At 44.9% G+C, this 20,979-nt stretch overlaps 1 protein-coding gene across 4 annotated transcripts in view; it reads right to left on the bottom strand.

The window, feature by feature from the left end:
• Window positions 1–1,551: 1,551 nt before the first annotated feature.
• Window positions 1,552–20,979, bottom strand: part of KCNIP1 (potassium voltage-gated channel interacting protein 1) — a 407,173-nt gene continuing 387,745 nt past the window's right edge. For all 4 annotated transcript variants that reach the window (XM_027520005.1, XM_027520006.1, XM_027520007.1 and 1 more), the window contains 7 exons: window positions 18,456–18,580; window positions 17,632–17,701; window positions 16,087–16,157; window positions 15,274–15,381; window positions 7,564–7,668; window positions 5,928–5,990; window positions 1,552–2,391 (listed from right to left, as the gene is read on the bottom strand). In XM_027520005.1, the coding sequence (XP_027375806.1) occupies window positions 2,344–2,391; window positions 5,928–5,990; window positions 7,564–7,668; window positions 15,274–15,381; window positions 16,087–16,157; window positions 17,632–17,701; window positions 18,456–18,580 (590 nt within the window). In that variant the 3' untranslated portion in view covers window positions 1,552–2,343. The remainder of the gene's footprint in view (window positions 2,392–5,927; window positions 5,991–7,563; window positions 7,669–15,273; window positions 15,382–16,086; window positions 16,158–17,631; window positions 17,702–18,455; window positions 18,581–20,979) is intronic.

The raw sequence follows: 20,979 nt of genomic DNA, 5'->3' as shown, positions 1-20,979 counted from the left end.
GATTATGGTTTATCTGTCCTTTGGTTATCAGATAAGCTCTCAGAATTCCCAAATCACTGCAAGCTGTCCTAGGACTGTCTCTTATTCATGTCCAGTAGGAGACAGAACATCTTTGTCCCACCGTTCCTAGCACAAGTCTTGAGATTCATGCTGTGTGGACTGGCATATGTACGAAGCCCAGCTCTGAGCCAATGATCGTAGCCAGTGGGATGGTTCAGATCCTGTGCTCGTTCATAGCACCGGGTATGGTCAGTTCCCCACTGTAGCTCTGCATGCACTTTACAATCATGGGCAGCTTCTAAGGAATTCTGATATCTGGGTTCTACCCTCAGAGATTCTGCTTCAAGTGGTCAAGGATGGGGTCCAGGTGTTGGCATTCTTCAAAGCTCCCCAGGTGATGATGAACGTGTAGCCAGGGTGGAGAACCATGGCCTAGACACTGTACAACCTCAGGATGCAGTGCACATCCAGTGTGGGGAGGGTCACAAGTGGAGATCCTCTGCTTGGGCCTAACTGTATGCCTGTTAGGGGCCAGCCACCTATCCAGCAGCCTTAGATGACTGCATGGCTGCACTGAGGAAGCTCGCATAGAGAGGCAGAGCAGTGGCCTCTGTGTTCCCAGCCATAAGAAGAGTAGCCAAGGGCAACCAGACTGGGAGTATTTCATGCACGCAGAGGTGTGGTGACCTGCTCTTGCACAGATAGCTAAGATATCCGAGGTATCCACAGACACCTAAGGCTTCCCCTTCTCTATATCTGTTTCCTCATCTGCTATTTGGGTTCAAAGAACGCCTTTGCCTCTCGGAGCTGACTGGAGATGAATGCAGTTTGTGTGAAGGACCCTTGGTTCCTCGAGGTGAGACAGAATCCCCTAGTAGGAGGCTCCAGGATACTGTGGGAAGAGTGTAACCTCTTTAGGGAGCTGTGCTACCTTAGTCAGTGTCCCTCACCTCTCTGAGCTTCAGGGTCCAAACCAGAAAGATGAAGACTCTACCTTCCAGAGCATTCTACCATAAAATAAGGTTATGTATATAAGCCCCTAGTACAGCCCTTGGCATGTAACAGGGGTTCAGTACATTGCTTTCTTTCCAAGAATGCTGCTGTTAACTCTTAATCTTTTTAATATGATGTCAAATGAGGAAACCAAGACTCCCAGTGTCCAATATAAGCAATTATTTGCTGTTTATAGGCTGGAGTCTCTTGATGAACTCCTGGATTCTAAGTCCCTCAGCAGGAGGTCCTGCCCACCGCTTCATCTCTGTATCCCCAACCACGCCATGTGAGGCTCCAGACTTTCTACACCAGAGGGTCTTGGGAGTGGCAGTTGTGCTGGAAGGGACAATGTGAAGAGCCTCATCTTTAAGCTGCATTTGCTTATGGTCACAGTCTTTGCATTTGAATGGGATATTTGCCTGGGGGAGGGTGATGCTCTGCTTGGCACAATGCCTGGCACAATAGCAGTACTAAGAACTGGAGGCCAAAGGGATGGACTAGCCTTCCCTTTCCACAACTTACCTTTTCTGCTCAATGTAGTCATGGATGAAATGACGATTAAGAGTGTAAGAAATAGTTCTGTTTATTGATTAGAAGATGGTATAAAATTACAGCAATTTGCAGGCATCCTGGGCTTTCTGGGAGGGTCATGCAGTGCTGGACTCAGGCAGGAGATGGAGTGAGGCATGGGTCACTGGCACTGGCCCCCTTCCTGCGCCACTAGCGCAGATGCTAGCACGAGAGGGCACTACTGTCCTTGCCTCTGGAAATGGAGCACATGGGCAGTTTGGGTCATCAGACAATGCCATGCTTAGTTCAGTCCTATCCTACATATGTTAGATGCTGGCGCTCCCAATCTAGTCAGGGTAGATTCTGACTGTGCTGTACAACACTCATTCTTCCCACCAAAGACAGGGAAAGAGGCACATTGGTTCGGGAGGCCAGAGGATGGTGCGTGTTTGGCTCAGGTCATCTTGCTTCCAGATACATCAAGGTCTGCTGGACTTGGAGGCAGTGGCCTGGGACACGCAAGTAGAAAAGTGTGCACTACTGTTTAAGCTCAAGCAGAGGGACCTTCCACAGGGCAGCAGTGTGAAGAGATGAGCATGCTTCCAAAAGAAACCCGACTTCATCTTGTCTCTCTCGAGAAGAGGGAGGAGGAAGAGCTGGCAATCAGAGACTGAGCCACATGGTCCTGGGTTCCATAGTATGTCTTCACAGAGAATTCTTCCAAAGTGTAAAAGGTGTTTCTGTCCCAAGAGTTAGTGTGTAAAATCAGCAGGAGGGCCGATCAAGGTGCTCAGTTGGCTGTTTAGTATGTCTCTGAGAGCCGGATGGCTGTGTTCACAGTTACATGACATTTTGGAACAGCTGGAGGGACCGCATGATGTTGTCATCCTGGGGAGGGAGAGGGGAGGGAAGAGGATGGTTAGAATTCTCTGAGGCTTCTCCCTGAGAAGCTCTATAACTGGTGAGCACATCTCCCAGAATGAGGGACTTCCCTGGTGGTCCAGTGGTTAAGAATCTGCCTTGCAATGCAGGGGATGTGAGTTTGATCCCTGGATAGGGAACTAAGATCCCACATGCCAAGGAGCAACTAAGCCTGTGCAAAAACTACTGAGCCAAGAGAAATTCAAAGCAAGAAACACCTTCTCCGGCCTTAAAGAGAAATTCAGAAGAAACAAATTATTCAGTAAACCAGTGAAGACTGCTTCTTTTAAGAAGCTGTGGGGAAGTGCATTTTATCAAATGCTTTTTCTGTACTTATAGAGATGATCACATGCTTTTTCTGTTTTATTCTATGATGTCATTAATCACAGTGATTAACTGTTGAAGGTTAAACCATTCCAGCACTCCTGTAATAAGCTCTATTTGTTCATGATGTATTATGCTTTTTACATATTGCTGGATTTGTGTTTCCATGCCTGTGTCCAGAAAGAATACATTAGCTTCCCAAATTTTGTATCTTATAGTGGCCTGGTCAACTTTCCATGATAGGGTTATGACAGCTTCATGAATCAAACTGAGAAGTTTTTTCTTTTTCTCTGTGTCCTTGAGTTTGTGTATGATTAGCATCATTTCTTTGTTAAGTGTTTGGAAGAATTTACCAGTGAAGGCATCTGAGCCTGACGTTTTCTCTGTGGGAAAATCTGAAATACAGATACAATTTCTGTAACAGGCATAGGACCATTCAAATTTTCTGTTTCTTTTTGTGCTAGTTTTGATAAGTTGTATTTTGTAGGGGGTTTGTAGCCTTCATATATTATCAAATTTATTGGAAAATTGAACTGTTAACTTTTTAGTGCCGGTAAAGCTTCTGGTGATGTTACCCCTTTAATTCTGGATATTGATAATTTGAGTATTCTCTCTCTTTTTTGTTTAAATTGGTCTTGTTAAACATTTATCAATTTAATTAATTTTTTCAAAGTGGAAATATTTGGGTTACTGATTTTCTTATTGTATGTTTCTATTTTATGTTCTCTATTTTATACTTTTCTATTGTATATTCTCTAAGGAGTAAGTATGGGATGTAGAAAATCCTCAAATGTTTGGATCTTAACAAGTTTCAAATTCCCTGTGTCAGAGAAAAAAGTATCTTAAATTAAAATATAATGAGAATATGACATCAATAATCTAGGAATCTAAAGCAGTACTCCAGTAAAGCAGTACTCAAGGAAAATTTATCCCTTTAACTGCTTATATTAGAAAAGAATGGTTGAAAACCAATGATCTGAACCTCTGTTTCAAAAATGTAGAAAGAACACCTAGAAAATTGAATTAAAATTAAAAAGCAGAAGGAAGAAGATAATTTGGAGCACGTGCATGCATGCCAAGTCGCTTCAGTCGCGACTGGGTTGCCATGCCTTCCTCCAGGGGACCTTCCTGACTGAACTCACGTCTGATTATCTTTCCTGAGTGGGCAGGCGGGTTCTTTACCACTAGCGCCACCTAGGGAGCCCAATGTAGAGGACACATGAATGAAACAGAAAGCGGACTAAAGTAGAGAAAGTCAACAAAGTTGATTATGGGTATTTGAAATCTTTTAAAAGTACATGCGTTCGGAAGTCAGGCTGCCTAGATTCTAATTCTGGCTCTGTTACTAGTGGAGTGACCTTAAAGTACCTCTCTGTGCCTCAGTTTTTTTGAGAGTGCAATGGTATGGAACATAGTACCTACTTACAGGGTGGTTTGTGAAAAAAAAAAAAGTGAGTTAATGAATAGCTATAGAAGTTGCAAATGTGAGAAACTAAACTGATTAAAAACCTGTCAAAAAGCATAGTACAATCAAAGCATAGTCAACAAGCATAGTACAATAGGGCATAGTATTTAAAATTAAAATGATACAGTTCAAGTTCCATCTCAATCATTTTTTGAGGCTTAACCATATCTCTTAACTTTGCAATACCTCAGTTTTCCCGTCTTTAAAATGGGTATGATGAACACTGGTGTAACCAGCCAGCTCATAATGATTAAAATGTGGAAATGTTTCTAACCGTGTTAGAAAATAAATAACTGCTGACCTGAGCCTCTCTTCCAGCAACTTCCCCTCTGGCTGCCTGATAACTGGTTCAGAACCCCTAGACTACCCAAAGATCCATCAGCTAACAGGTTAGTACCAAGTTTAGCAGGGCTTCTCTAGGGCACTGCTCCAAGGCCTTGGTCAAAGTCAGTTAAGAATGATCAATTCTCAGTCTATTCCAGTTTTTAAATATATTGACTATGTGAAGTTTATGTAATGTACCTAAAACTTGGCTAGTGCTCACTACATGTTAATAACTTCTCCCCTCTCCCACTTTCTTGCACTTGCAGTTCTTACTAAGAGGAGATCAGAGTAACTGCATATTTTTCTGAAACAAAGTAGGGGTATAGATGCATTTTTCTAAATTAGAGGAAAGTGATTATTTCCAGTTCAGTCTCTGGCTGACTCTGGGGCTAATGTATCCTTTAGAACACAAGCATCAGCGGAGACCCACTGAGTTAGGATCTGCATTTTAATAAGAACTTCAAGGAGACTGGTTTGCACATTAAAGTTTTAAAAGCATTGGCCAGGGAAATTGTGCTAAAATGAAGCTTTCTAGATCCACACCCAAGATCCAGAGTCTCTGGGATTGAGACCTGGAAATGTGCATTTTCACAATCATCTGAGGCAATTCTTACACACACTGTGGCTTAAGAATCACAGCTCTAGACTTTTTCCAGCAACTCCCTTATAATCTAGGGCAGTGGTCCCCAATCTTTTTGGCACCAGGGACTGGTTTTGTGGAAGACAATTTTTACACAGATGGTGGGGGGCGGGGAGGGTCGGATAGTTTGGGGATGAATCAAGTGCATTACGTTTATTGTGAACTTTATTTCTATTGGGCTTCCCTAGTGGATCAGCTGGTAAAGAATCCACCTGCAATGCAGGATACCTGGATTCAATCCTTGGGTTGGGAAGATCCCCTGGAGGAGGGCATGGCAACCCATCCTAGTATCCTGGCCTGGAGAATCCCACGGACTACAGTCCATGGGGTCGAAAAGAGCCTTTCACTTTGTTTCGTTATTATTGCATCAGCTCTATTTCAGATCATCAGGCATTAGATCCGGAGGCTGGGGACCCCTGGTCTAGGGAGTGGGCCATCAGGCAGAGGAAGACTGAGAAATGACAGTGCTGCCCACTTGGAAGTCTGCAGTTCCACAGAGACCCGCTCTGGGCTCTCACAGCCCCCTGCTCCCCTGCTTAGTCTGTGTGGCTCAACCCCTGCATGGCCAAAACCAGCCGCAGGCCAGTCTAAGCAGTGGAGGTTGCTGAAATTCTGAGCTGCATTGCCGTGGCTGCGGTGGCTCTGAGTCAAAGGGCTGCAGGTTTCTTGTGTTCTCCCTTCTTCAGGTCTCCGAGTCCCAGATTTCCTTTTCCAGATTTAGAGGTTTTGTGCCCTGAGATCTCTCCTTACCTCCTGACAGGATTCAAGAAATTCATCTAAAGTCACGATGCCATCTTTATTTTTGTCCATTTTCTGAAAGACACAGGAAGCAGTTTAAAGAAACTGGTAATCTGCATTCCAAAACTTGCTTTTTGCTCACCAACATTCCCCTGACAATTAGGATGGTCTTTCATTGGTCAGACAACTCCAGGCCCTGGTTACAGCATTTTGACCCCCATGCTGCTGCTGCTGCTGCTGCTGCTAAGTCGCTTCAGTCGTGTCCGACTCTGTGTGACCCCATAGACGGCAGCCCACCAGGCTCCCCCGTCCTTGGGATTCTCCAGGCAAGAACACTGGAGTGGGTTGCCATTGCCTTCTCCTTGACCCCCATAAGCATCTTTCAAATGAAAACATTTGCTCTAGACGCTCGTCTTTTCATCACCCGATTATTCTGCTGACTCCTAACACGTCTTGCCCAGTCTCACTTCCAGCCTTTCCATTTGAGCACACTGGACACGGGCAGGTCTACTTCTGCCCGTGTCACCTACTGTGCGACCTTGAGTCTCCCTGAGCCTCTGCTTTTCTCATCTGCAAAGTGAGAGGATTAGACTAGATTGAGCTCTCATGTTTGCTGATACTCTCCTGCCACGTGAGAAGGCAATGGCACCCCACTCCAGTACTCTTGCCTGGAAAATCCCATGGATGGAGGAGCCTGGTAGGCTGCAGTCCATGGGGTTGCTAGAGTCAGACACGACTGAGCGACTTCACTTTCACTTTTCGCTTTCATGCATTGGAGAAGGAAATGGCAACCCACTCCAGTGTTCTTGCCTGGAGAATCCCAGGGACAGGGGAGCCTGGTGGGCTACCGTCTACAGGGTCGCACAGAGTCGGACATGACTGAAGTTACTTAGTAGTAGTAGTAGTAGTAGTATACCACTAAGATCTTGCCACTCTTCTAAGTCACAGATTAACGGCATCCACCTACTTTTTACCAGAGCAAGGCTAAATTCTTCAGTTGAAAGATCTCTCTCTAGTTTCCAACCCATCCTAGTTTCCATCTGATGTCCCCTTGCTCCTCAAACACAAATGCTTAACACCAACGACACAAATGTGCTTAATGACATCTTCTGTATTTACTCTGAGGGCTTCCCAGGTGGCGCTAGTAGTAAAGAACCCTCCTGCCAACGCAGGAGACATAAGAGACACAGGTTCGAACCCTGGGTTGGGAAGATCCCCTGAAAGAGGGCATGGCAACCCACACCACTATTCTTTCCTGGAGAAGCCCATGGACAGCGGAGCTTGGCAAGTTACAATCCATAGGTTAGCACAGAGTAGGGCACAACTGAAGCGACTTAGCAGGAGGAATACACATAACAATATCTTTGATGTATGCACATGTGCTATTTACTCTGATCTCCCAGCCATTTTTATGAAATTTAGAGTCCACACGCTACCACTTATACTTAATAATATTCATCCTTGCTCTCTTCTGTAGTGTATACTTGTCTATGTAATAAAATAATCTATTCCCGGGGGACGGTACATCTTGTAATTCTGTTTCTTATCAGGTGTAGTGGAGGCTGGGATACAAAACACTGCTCAGACACTTGTGGGTTGGTTGGTCTAAGGTGAGCTTAAAGCTTACACACAGGGTGTGTGCTCTTACCTGGAAGAAGATGTCCACGTGCTGCCTTGGAGTGTCTTCTTTAAGCACAGGATATGTGTATTTCCCCATCATGTCGTAGATGGCTTTGACAATGTCCATCATCTCCTGGAGAGGGACATGGAAGCACACGGTGTGGGAACCAGGAAGGTAAGGTCTTCTAGGTGACACTCTGGGGCTCTCTGTCCCCCTTGAGAATGAGAGTGATTAAAAGGAACCTCAGCTAGTGAGAGGGAGTTAGAAAGGGAGCTGAAGGGTATATATCCTGGGAGCTTCTTCCCAGGACAATTCTATTTGTTGTCAGAAGTTCTTGGGTGGCTCACCTCTTCCTGAGCTTTCCCAAGTGATGAGTTATAAGTGGGATTTGAGTGTATTTGTTCATGTACTGCACCCCACTCCAGTACTCTTGCCTGGAAAATCCATGGACAGAGGAGCCTGGTGGGCTGCAGTCCATGGGGTCGCTGAGGGTCGGACACGACTGAGAGACTTCACTTTCACTTTTCACTTTCATGCATTGGAGAAGGAAATGGCAACCCACTCCAGTGTTCTTGCCTGGAGAATCCCAGGGACGGGGGAGCTTGGTGGGCTGCCGTCTATGGGGTCACACAGAGTCTGACACGACTGAAGCGGCTTAGCAGCAGCAGGTACGACTGAGCAACGTCACTCTCACTTTTCACTTTCATGCATTGGAGAAGAAAATGGCAACCCACTTCAGAGTTCTTGCCTGGAGAATCCCAGGGATGGCGGAGCCTGGTGGGCTGCTGTCTATGGGGTCTCAAAGAGTCGGACACGACTGAAGCAACTTAGCAGCAGCAGCAGCAGTTCATGTACTGACGGACCCATACCGCATTTTTGGAACACCTTCTCTCTGCTCTATAATTCCCTTGCATGATTGGCCTGTGTGGCTTTGTTTGAGCCAGCTGATGGGAACAAATGTGGACATCTGACTATGGAACTGAGTCACTATGTCGTTATCTCTTGAGAAGTCGGAGTGAAAAGCTGGAGTTTGTGTCAGAGTTGGTACCATGGGCAACTCATTTCCAGGTTTTAGTTGAGATCAGGGGAGAGCAGACACTGAAAATAAATATAGAGATGAACTTCTGTAAAGCGTAGGCTGGAGCAGATGGCATAGAGGAGATGAGAGAAATGCTGGGAGGAAGGGAGCACAAGTAGAGAAGTGAAAAGGGTAGAGGAATAGAGAGCAGAGAAGGGAGGTGCCAGACGGAGGAGGACACAGATTTTCCCATGAGGAATTTCTCATGAGCTTACACACATACACACGTACCCCCATACACATGTGTTTTCTGAGAAACGTGGTTGAAGTAGACAGAGATAGTAACAGGGATCAAGAGAAGCCCTGGAGAAGCAGGGTCTGAGAATGGTTACCCTATTCACTAAAGCGTCCTCTGGAGTCTCCCCACCACCAACCATTCCTGCAGAGGACGGTGTGGCCATCTTAGGCACTGTGACCTAAGACAGTGCTGCAGGAGGGAGACGAAAGAGAGGAAGAGATGGGTGTAGCATAGGGGGAGACCAATAACTTTCTACTTTGTAATGGGGATTAAAATGTGCTACATTAAACTACCTGTAATATTTTTCACTCTAACAAGAATTATTTATTTCTTAAAAGACTTTTCTAAGAAATTACCGAATCTTTACAAGAAAGGTCTCAACTTAAGCCCATTGATGTTGATGGTTTTCTATCTTTGTAACCAAAAAATCCCTTTCTACAAAGACAAAAATTACCATGGGGCCAGATAGATGTTACAAATCCTTTCATATTTTCTTTCCAATCTTTCAGTAACATGGAACAGTGATCAGCACATACTCATTAAAATAAGTAAGTGGCTCTTATTGCTCTGTGGATCTGTTTCCTCAAAATTGTGAGCTCTGAGGACACACGCTTGATCCTTCATTGCTAAATTCTCTGTACCTGGCACCGTGTCTGCAGGGGCTGGGAGCCCCGTATCAGTTAAGTGTCCCCGTGGTGTTTTCCTGGTTACCCTGGCCAGGCATGGTGTTCCATGGGCTTCCTCGATCCCTACTCAGAATGAGGAAAAGGAATGTAGGAAAGCAGCCTTGTCTTCAGGATATTTGATAGAGTGTCTACAGAGACCCGGAATTTCCAGGTGGCACTAGTGGTAAAGAACCCCCCGTCAAAGCAGGAGATGTAAGAGACACGGGTTCTATGTCTGGGTGGCAAAGATCTCCTGGAAGAGGGCATGGCAACCCACTGCAGTACTCTTGTCTAGAGAATCCCATGGACAGAAGAGCCTGGCGGTCTGCAGTCAGTGGGGTCACAAAGAGTCGGACATGACTAAGCCACTGAACAACATGGGTATTTATTTTGCAGATTATAATCCCAAACTATAAGTTTGTATTTGTTGCTCATATTATAATATTAATAGCTTTGGCTATTGTGAACTCCTTCAGGCTGGCTTCTAAGACCTTCAGATATGCTCTTCACCACCCTTTTTTCTTTAATAGTACTCCCATTTTTTTTGACACTGTAAGATGCTCTAAGATCATCTTGTATTTTCTCTTTCCCAGGCCTGGAATCAACCAAGTCCAAGGGGACTGGTTGCTTTTCTTGGAGAACGGTATTTAGAAACCAGGGTCTAGGTGCCAGTACTCATTGCTACCGGGGTGTCATTGCTCTTAGGTCCTAACAATGGACAGAACTAGGGTATATACACCTGTCCACGTGCTTATGTAAAAATGTGTGCTTTAATGAGTCCTTAACATCCATATGGCTATAGGTTTGTTTCCTGAATAACTTTTATAAGAGAAAGGACTTAAAGATAAATTTTGATTGCTCTCTCAGGATTTTCTTTGCTACGATTTTGATGAAACTGTTTCCAAATGACTGCCAGGGGAAGGTCCAGCTATCTTTTCTAGGAAGCTGCTTATCCACACTTTATTTTCTTTTAAGGAGAATTTTATTAATCCTGCTTCCAGAAAGGTCTGATGGATATTTAATGGGGACAATTTTGTCTATATTGTAAATTACAGAAGGGGAGCAGGAGTTAGTAAGATTATTTAGAGATGGAATAATGGTTGAACGAAGGTTGAAGATCTTGTTATAAGGCTCACTTTAGGGTCTTTTTTTTTTTTTTTCTTTTCTTCCTTTTAAAAAATATATTTTGTAAAGTAGTATTTGAATATTTTAGACTATCTTTTATTGTTCTTTCATTGCTAAGTCATGTCCGACTTGTTAGTGACCACATATACTATAGCCCATCAGGCTCCTTTGTTCATGGGATTTCCCAGGCAAGAATGATAGAATAGGTTGCCATTTTCTTCTCCATAAAGTATCATATATTTGAGTATATATAGAAGCATTTAATTATTTACAACATTGAGATAATATTATACATCCTACTGTAAAAAATAATGTTTAAATGGAATGTATAATGCTAATTTAAAATTATATCTAACTGCTTTGGCATGGTTTTACATGGCCACTTGTTATTCCATTAAATACTGGAGTTCTTACCATATCTGCTGTTAGTGGACATTAGAATTTTTCACATTCTGGGGATTGTTCACCACTTTATCTTCAGCACCAAGAACACCTAACAAGCCCTCAAATATATGTTGAGCAAATCCATGACTGAATGAATGAGGAATGGAAATTGGAGGGTTGAGGTGAGGATTAGAGATGATATTTGTAACTCTGGACACTGTACCTGGCACATAGGAACTTAGAAAGTGGGATGCTATGAGATGCTAAATCCAAGCTTTGACTGAGATTCCAGGATACAGTAGATACCAAAGTGAGTTTTGAGATAGACCTGTGGGTATCTCACTATCTATGTACCACATCTACTTTGAGGCTCTAAAGGTGTCCAGCAGTGAAGCTTCAGAAATTATTTGTGATAGTTATTTAGAGATACGCCTGAGGCCAGGGGCGGTGGCCGGGAGGACCAACCCCACGTCCAAGGAGCCGTGCCTGCGTGGGCGCAGGAGGGCCTAGAGGAGCTATCCCATGTTGAAGGTCAGGAAGGGCGGTGGTGAGGAGATACCCCTCATCCAAGGTAAGGAGCAGCAGCTGCGCTTTGCTGGAGTAGCCATGAAGAGATACCCCACGCCCAAGGTAAGAGAAACCCAAGTAAGACAGTAGGTGTTGCAAGAGGGCATCAGAGGGCAGACACACTGAAACCATAATCACAGAAAACTAGTCAATCTAATCACACTAGGACCACAGCCTTGTCTAACTCAATGAAACTAAGCCATGCCTGTGGGGCAACCCAAGATGGGCGGGTCATGGTGGAGAGATCTGACAGAATGAGGTCCACTGGAGAAGGGAATGGCAAACCACTTCAGTATTCTTGTCTTGAGAACCCCATGAACAGTATGAAAAGGCAAAATGATAGGATACTGAAAGAGGAACTCCCCAGGTCAGTAGGTGCCCAATATGCTACTGGAGATCAGTGGAGAAATAACTCCAGAAAGAATGAAGGGATGGAGCCAACGCAAAAACAATTGTGGATGTGACTGGTGATAGAAGCAAGGTCCGATGCTGTAAAGAGCAATAATGCATAGGAACCTGGAATGTCAGGTCCATGAATCAAGGCAAATTGGAAGTGGTCAAACAAGAGATGGCAAGAGTGAATGTCGACATTCTAGGAATCAGCAAATTAAAATGGACTGGAATGGGTGAATTTAACTCAGATGACCATTATATGTACTACTGTGGGCAAGAATCCCTTAGGAGAAATGGAGTAGCCATCATGGTCAACAAAAGAGTCCGAAATGCAGTTCTTGGATGCAATCTCAAAAACGACAGAATGATCTCTGTTTGTTTCCAAGGCAAACCATTTAATATCAGAGTAATCCAAGTCTATGCCCCAACCAGTAACGCTAAAGAAGCTGAAGTTGAACGGTTCTATGAAGACCTACAAGACCTTTTATAACTAACACCCAAAAAAGATGTCCTTTTCATTATAGGGGACTGGAATGCAAAAGTAGGAAGTCAAGAAACACCTGGAGTAACAGGCAAATTTGGCCTTGGAATACAGAATGAAGCAGGGCAAAGACTAATAGAGTTTTGCCAAGAAAATGCACTGATGATAACAAACACCCTCTTCCAACAACACAAGAGAAGACTCTACACATGGACATCACCAGATGGTCAACACCGAAATCAGATTGATTATATTCTTTGCAGCCAAAGATGGAGAAGCTCTATACAGTCAGCAAAAACAAGACCAGGAGCTGACTGGCTCAGATCATGAACTCCTTATTGCCAAATTCAGACTTAAATTGAAGAAAACCACTAGACCATACAGGTATGACCTAAATCAAATCCCTTATGATTTTACAGTGGAAGTAAGAAATTGATTTAAGGGCCTAGATCTGATAGATAGAGTGCCTGATGAACTATGGACTGAGGTTCGTGACATTGTACAGGAGACAGGGATCAAGACCATCCCCATGGAAAAGAAAAGCAAAAAAGCAAAATGGCTGTCTGGGGAGGCCTTACAAATAGCTGTGGAAAGAAGAGAAGTGAAAAGCAAAGGAGCAAAAGAAAGATATAAGCATCTGAATGCAGAGTTCCAAAGAATAACAAGAAGAGATAAGAAAGCCTTCTTCAGCAATCAATGCAAAGAAATAGAGGAAAACAACAGAATGGGAAAGACTAGAGATCTCTTCAGGAAAATTAGAGATACCAAGGGAAAATTTCATGCAAAGATGGGCACAATAAAGGACAGAAATGGTATGGACCTAACAGAAGCAGAAGATATTAAGAAGAGGTGGCAAGAATACACAGAAGAACTGTACAAAAAAATTCTTCACGACCCAGATAATCACGATGGTGTGATCACTCACCTAGAGCCAGACATCCTGGAATGTGAACTCAAGTGGGCCTTAGAAAGCATGACTATGAACAAAGCTAGTGGAGGTGATGGAATTCCAGTTGAGCTATTTCAAATCCTGAAAGATGATGCTATGAAAGTGCTGCACTCAATATGCCAGCAAATTCGGAAAACTCAGCAGTGGCCACAGGACTGGAAAAGGTCAGTTTTCATTCCAATCCCTAAGAAAGGCAATGCCAAAGAATGCTCAAAATACCGCACAATTGCACTCATCTCACACGCTAGTAAAGTAATGCTCAAAATTCTCCAAGCCAGGATTCAGCAATACGTGAACTGTGAATTTCCAGATGTTCAAGCTGGTTTTAGAAAAGGCAGAGGAACCAGAGATCAAATTTCCAATATCCGCTGGATCATGGAAAAATCAAGAGAGTTCCAGAAAAACATCTATTTCTGCTTTATTGACTATGCCAAAGCCTTTGACTGTGTGGATCACAATAAACTGTGGAAAATTCTGAAAGAGATGGAAATACCAGACCACCTGATCTACCTCTTGAGAAATTTGTATGCAGGTCAAGAAGCAACAGTTAGAACTGGACATGGAACAACAGACTGGTTCCAAATAGGAAAAGGAGTACTTCAAGGCTGTATATTGTCACCCTGCTTATTTAACTTATATGAAGAGTACATCATGAGAAACGCTGGACTGGAAGAAGCACAAGCTGGAATCAAGATTGCCAGGAGAAATAACAATAACCTCAGATATGCAGATGACACCACCCTTATGGCACAAAGTGAAGAGGAACTAAAAAGCCTCTTGATGAAAGTGAAAGAGGAGAGTGAAAAAGTTGGCTTAAAACTCAACATTTAGAAAACGAAGATCATGGCATCTGGTCCCATCACTTCATGGGAAATAGATGGGGAAACAGTGGAAACACTGTCAGACTTTATTTTTTTGGGCTCCAAAATGACTGCAGATGGTGATTGCAGCCATGAAATTAAAAGACGCTTACTCCTTGGAAGGAAAGTTATGATCAACCTAGATAGTATATTCAAAAGCAGAGACATTACTTTGCCAACAAAGGTTCGTCTAGTCAAGGCTATGGTTTTTCCAGTGGTCATGTATGGATGTGAGAATTGGACTGTGTAAAGGCTGAGCACCAAAGAATTGATGCTTTTGAACTGTGGTGTTGGAGAAGACTCTTGAGAGTCCCTTGGACTGCAAGGAGATCCAACCAGTCCATTCTGAAGGAGATCAGCCCTGGGATTTCTTTGGAAGGAATGATGCTAAAGCTGAAACTCCAGTACTTTGGCCACCTCATGCGAAGAGTTGACTCATTGGAAAAGACTTTGATGCTGGGAGGGATTGGGGACAGGAGGAGAAGGGGACGACAGAGGATGAGATGGCTGGATGGCATCACTGACTCGATGAATGTGAGTCTGGGTGAACTCCGGGAGTTTGTGATGGACAGGGAGGCCTGGCGTGCTGGGATTCATGGGGTCACATAGAGTCGGACACGACTGAAGCGACGCAGCAGCAGTCATGCTGGGGCTGCTGCTGCTGCTGCTGCTGCTGCTGCGTCGCTTCAGTCGTGTCCGACTCTGTGCAACCCCATAGACGGCAGCCCGCCAGGTCCCCCGTCCCTGGGATTCTCCAGGCAAGAACACTGGAATGGGTTGCCATTTCCTTCTCCAATGCATGAAAGTGAAAAGTGAAAGTGAAGTCACTCAGTCGTGTCCGACTTGTAGCAACCCCATGGACTGCAGCCTACCAGGCTCCTCCATCAATGGGATTTTCCAGGCAAGAGTACTGGAGGGGGTGCCATTGCCTTCTCTGTGACTGGGGCTATTTCCTCTCTGATTAGCTCTCTCGTGCTCCTAGCCTCAGCTCACTTACCTCTTTGTTTATGTATCCGTCTTTATTGATGTCATACAAATTAAATGTCCATCTTAGTTTCTCATGGACGGTTCCTCTCAGTAAAATTGACAGAGCGGTTACAAAGTCCTGAGAAGTGGAAGAGGCATGAGACATTAAGCAGCGAGCCACTGGGTGGGGCGGCACTCTGTCTGGGGGTCAGACTCCGTGACTGTCTTTACAGAATGGTATCGCCCAGGTCCTCTGTCTCCTGAAGGATGTGGCCAAGCTCAGCACAGTACGCCACCCACCTTCCACTGCCTACCTTGCCCCATACTGAGGAAGGAGCTTCTGGAGGAAGAAGGGAAGTCAGCGTGTGCTGACATCGGGTGTCGCCTTACCCCAGGGCTGCAATTACCGTACAAGTGGGGGCATCCTCTGGCGGCTAAGAGTCTGGACTCTGGAAACATACCACCCAAGTTCAAAGCCCTCCTTTGCCTCTTACTGTCTGACCTTGGGAAAGCCACTCTGTCTCTCATTATCTTACTTTCCTCTTCTGTAGACTGATAATATATAGTAGAACCCTACCTTGTTATTGTGAGGGTTAAATGAGTTAATTCGCGTAGAGTGCTAAGTGCAGCGCTGCAGCGCTGGTCAGCCCGGTGCACATGTGAGCCTTTAGACTGTCAGTCCCTGAGGCCCTGAGTTCTTGGAAGACAGTTGTTTCTTCTGTCTTCAGGAAATCCTTCTTAAATGGTATAGAACTTAAGCATTGAATGATCCACTCCTCCCAACATGCCCATCATTTAAAGGAAGCGTTGTTGGGGCCCTGGGGCCTCTGAGAGACAAACATACCTCAAACTTCACGGAGCCTGTCTGCGTGGTGTCGAAGGCATGGAAGAGGTAATGGGCATACATGCTGGCATCTGCAAGGCACAGAAGGAGAGGCAGGTGATGGGAACGGGGACCCCGCACAAGGGAGGGAGATCACTTAAAAGCAATAAGAAAGAGGAGAGGGTGATGCTGGGGTGATAGGAAGGAAAAGATTGCCGAGTGGGAAAAGCCACTGCTGTGACCTGAGACCTGTCTGGTTTTCCTGGGGTCTAGGGGGGAAGTTCTAGCAAAAGCTAAGACAGGTTTCATCCCTAAGTCTAGCCATCCTTGGAGAGACGCTCCTGTCTCTGAGTACAGTTCTTGTTGGATGAATGACTTGGTCCTGTGTGTAGAAGATGTTCTTCTGGATGGCAGCACAGTGCCATGGAATGTGCACCCACTAAGGGTCAGTTAGACCTGGGCTCAGAGAGCAGTTCCATCACTACCTCGCTGTGTGACTGCGGGAATGTAACGCAACCTCTCTGAGCTTCACCTTCCCATCTCTGCACACTGTTTAACTTTTCACGTAGTCATATCATTAGAACCATCGTTGTTTGCCACATAGTCAAAACTCAATAAAGAGTGGCTCAACAGGACTCAACAAATAGTGGGTCTGGGGCCTGCATGGAGTGAAACTGTCCCCAGCTCGGGGAGGAGCCCTGTACTGGAACTCACGCCTGAGAAGGCACCTGTCTGCTGCTGAGGGAGGCGTATGAGAAATAGAGCCCGAAAAGCGTCTGGGACGTTTGGATCTCTGTTTCATCGGCCCCCGAGGAAGGGGTCCTGCAGGAGATGGCTCCTGGGCAGGAAGTAAGTTAACATGTGACACACGGAAGCCATGGGAAGCCTCTGATGCCCCAGACCCCGGGGCCAGAGCAGGTGCCTGCAGGAGTCAGGCAGGGCGGCAAAGTGCCTGTGAACCTGGCACACAGGCTAACCTTATTCATAAGCACGATTTTATTCACCTTGCATGTTTTTGGATTCCTTTATTTTTATAGCTTCTGGTATTTACTAAAGTTCTTTTTCAAAATTCCACCTTGCCTCAGCCGTTTTAAGGAAAAGATGGAGCACGGCACAGTGGGAGGTAGGCCTAACACAGCAGAGCTTTGGATGGACACTCTGGGGCCCAGTCCTGGTCTGCCGCTCTCTAGCTGTGTGATCTGCAGTGAGCTGCTTAGCCTCTCTGAGACTCAGAGGCCCATTCTCCCATAACCACACCAGCTTTCTAGAGACTTTATGATACTGCTTTATCACTACCATCTCTGGGAGAGGGTCCATTTTCAGAGCTCTTTTCTGCTAAAGCTTTAGTGAATTCCACATCTTGCAGTAAGGGAGGAACGCTGCTCCGAGCTCTCCCCAACCCTGAGGAGGAGGCAGACAACAAGGCCCTGTGGCCCTGGAGGAAGGAAGCATGATGGAGGGAGCAGAGAGGGAGCCGGAGGGAGCAGAGAGGGAGCCAGAGGGAGCAGAGAAGGAGGCGGGAGCAGAGAGGGAGCTGCGAGGGGTCTCTTTCAAGACCGGACTCACCTCCATGAGGGAAAAACTGAGCGTAGATCTGCTTGAATGTCTCTTCATTGACCACACCGCTGGGGCACTCCTGTGTGAGGGAGACGGAGTCAGTGGGGGAGGCTGAGAGCTTTGGAGGTCCTCATGAGCCCTGGTGGGCGGGGACCGGGTAACCACCTGTGCACTTCCCTGACTCCAAGGAGAGTGGCTGGAAGTTCTACTTTAGGACTGAAGCTGCTTTGCAAAATGGTGAGATGTTATCAGAGAACAGGCACTGTGAGGTGGGAGTTTGGGCTGTGGCATTTTTAACAGAAAGACCTGGGTTTGGATCCTGGCTCAGCCCCTTCTATGCTTTGTGACTTTGAGTGAGTCAGCCCTGATTCTCAATGTCCTTACCACGAGAATGTAAAATAGGGCTACCAGTACCTTCCCAGCCAGGCTCTCAGGAAGTTAAATACATGAAATCATGAGATAACATGTTGGCTTTCAGCCTGCTACTTCAGTCTGTGAGCTGGGTTAGCAGCAGACCTAAATCCCCACATTTCCGGGACACTAATGACACTGATGGTGTGATGGGCTATCCTGAGGCGAGTATCTAGGCCAAAGCCGTGCCACCCTGCCAGGTCAGGGCCACCGGCTGGCTTCCCATCCACCGAGACTGCCTCTTTCTTGTTTGGCACCTTTCTCTCTAGCTGGTGAGCGACCGTGCTCTCCTGACTCCTTTATAGAACGGCCTTCCTTACATATATGCAAAAATCTCTTGGAGGGGTCCCTTTGGCATTTGGGAGAGCAGAGTCCCAGGTGGGAAATGCTGCCTGGGCCTTCAGAAGCCATGTAGGTCTTACATTTTTGAAACCTCGATAAAGGACTTGCAGCTCCCTCTTGGTGAAGTTGGTTTGTGCCTCCAGCTGCTCCAGCCCCTCAGGCCGATGGCAAACCATGGTCATCTCCAGCTCGTCTTCAATCTTATCTGGAACCAGAAGACATGGCATTGGGGTGGCTCACCTTGGTGGTCACTTGTCAGACTGTAGCCTGGGTTGTCAGAAGGGGGGTGTGGTGACCAGGACATAGGGTCATGGGCTGGGGGGTCACATTGCAGATGACCTTCTTGCCTTGAGCCCCACCTCTCTATTCAGTTGCTTTCTATCTCACCATCAGTCCACCACTCCAGGTGTGTTAGACACCACCTATGGAGGGAACTTCAGCCCAGGAACATGCGTTCCAAGTGCTAAAAATAAGTCCATACAAAAACATTTCCTTGTCTTTCAAAATATCTGTTTTGTATATTCAATTTGCTGCCCACTGAATATTCCACTGCTCATCTGAATATTCCAGAGACACAGGTAAGTGAGCAGATGGATTAACATCCTCCGAACAGCAAAGGGAGACAAACCTACTAAAAAACCATAGAGTAAATTCTTACCATCTGGGAAACTAGAGGTAGGCTAGCTTGATTTGGCAAAAAGTACAAATTATAGCATGTTAAATATTAATTTAAAAATATGAAACCACTTTCCAGTATTGTAATATCTAACAGACATCCTTAAATAATAGGAAAGTAACTTAAATGGGAGCTACTTTACATAAATGAAAACTTTGGAAGCATTTGAAGGGCTCTACAAACAACTGTTTACATGTACTACGGTGCAATAGTTTTGCACTATTATTTAGGAAGCTTTAGTCATTTAAAGCATCCTATTGCTCTGTCCATCTCCTATTGAAGGATCACAAAATCCAAATAAGCGGAACTTTGAACGTTTTACCATCACCACTGGGCTTCCCTGGTGGCTCAGCTGGTAAAGAATCCACCTGCGGTGTGGGAGACCTGGGTTCAATCCCTGGATTGAGAAGATCCCCTGGAGAAGGGAAGGCTACCCGCTCCAGTATTCTGGCCTGGAGAATTCCATAGTCCATAGGGTCGCAAAGAGTCGGACACAATTGAGCAACTTTCATTTCACTTCACTTAACCACCATAGAAGTGTTTTCCTTTGGGACCTACCAGAATGCTTTCTACAAATTTACTTCAGTCAAGAATCAATTACCATCTAACCTTCCTGGCCTGTTGTTGTCAGGCAGGCATCACCAAATCCATGTATTGAGTAACTGTAAATCTGAACTGGCAAGAGTAGTGATGAGATGGGCAGGCTTCTGGAAATGTACACGCACCGTCATATCCCATGATGGAGAGTGAGGATGGGCTGAGTTTCCGTCTGAGGATAGGACGGGTACACGCATTTCCCTAGCTAGTGTCCGTCTCTTTGCATCAGATTCTTTCCGCAATTGTCACTTCTCCTTTTGAGACAATGACCCCAGTGAAAAAGGAACCCATCAAAGTCAGTTTATATCTTGTACCTCTTCTCTGAGGTAACTGACATTGGGGTAGAGTTCCAAGAGAGAGGCAGAAGAACTCGGTGACGATTTCCAATTGTTATCTTTTTTATGTGCTAGGGAACACGTGTCATCTTATCCCACAGGGATCAGAGCATATTACTCAATGTAAATGACACTTTGCTTGCACAAAATAGCTGCCAGTGGCCAATTTCCTTATAATTTGAATAGAGCCATTAATTATTGTTATGTTACCAGCTAACAAGTTAAGTAGCAATTATGAAACACTGTAGCATTCTCAAACAAATAATCCCACATAAGTATAATTCAGAATTCTCCCATATATTTTTAACTCATTTAAAAATAGAAAACAAGTTGTTGGTTTAAATCCTCTAACATTAGGTTTAGTAGCAACTTTATTTTAAAAATGCACAGAAATTTAACAGTGAAAAGAGGTGAAAGTTATATTAAAAGGTAAACAAGGAAGACATGAAAGTATTTTTGGAAGAACTCATGTATTTTTGAAGGCATCTAGTATACCTTTTCAAGTCTGTCTTATCCAGAAGCTTAAAAGATTTCTCTTTTCAGTATTGACTATTATCAGATTCTTCACAAGCTCAGGGAAATTCCTTTGCAGAAGTTTGAGAGACTCTGACTCAGAAACTGCACTTGCTTACCATCTCTCTCATTAAAAATGCACTAAGTAATTATAGATATATCAAATATTAAACTCACTTCATTAAGACAGAACTGGTTTGTTTGCTGGCTGACCAGCAGGGTCAATTTTCCATATCAAAGAGATTCTATAATATCTGAAAATTTGGACATTGACTGCCAAGCTTTTGTTTGGCTTTTTCATCACCCTCTAATTGTCAGACTGTGATCACATCAGTTACTGAAGAAAATTTGCATATCTGGGATTCAAGATGCTAGCGCTGGGAAATCACTGGCGTGGTGAGTGTTAGGGGCTTAAACCAGTGGTTCTTAATTTTTTTTCATTGTAAGAATTACAATTTACATCACAATCCATATACATAAAGG

Source organism: Bos indicus x Bos taurus, chromosome 20 (genome assembly GCF_003369695.1).
Source record: "Bos indicus x Bos taurus breed Angus x Brahman F1 hybrid chromosome 20, Bos_hybrid_MaternalHap_v2.0, whole genome shotgun sequence".
Lineage (NCBI taxonomy): Eukaryota > Metazoa > Chordata > Mammalia > Artiodactyla > Bovidae > Bos > Bos indicus x Bos taurus.
This window is presented reverse-complemented; position numbering and strand designations above follow the sequence as displayed.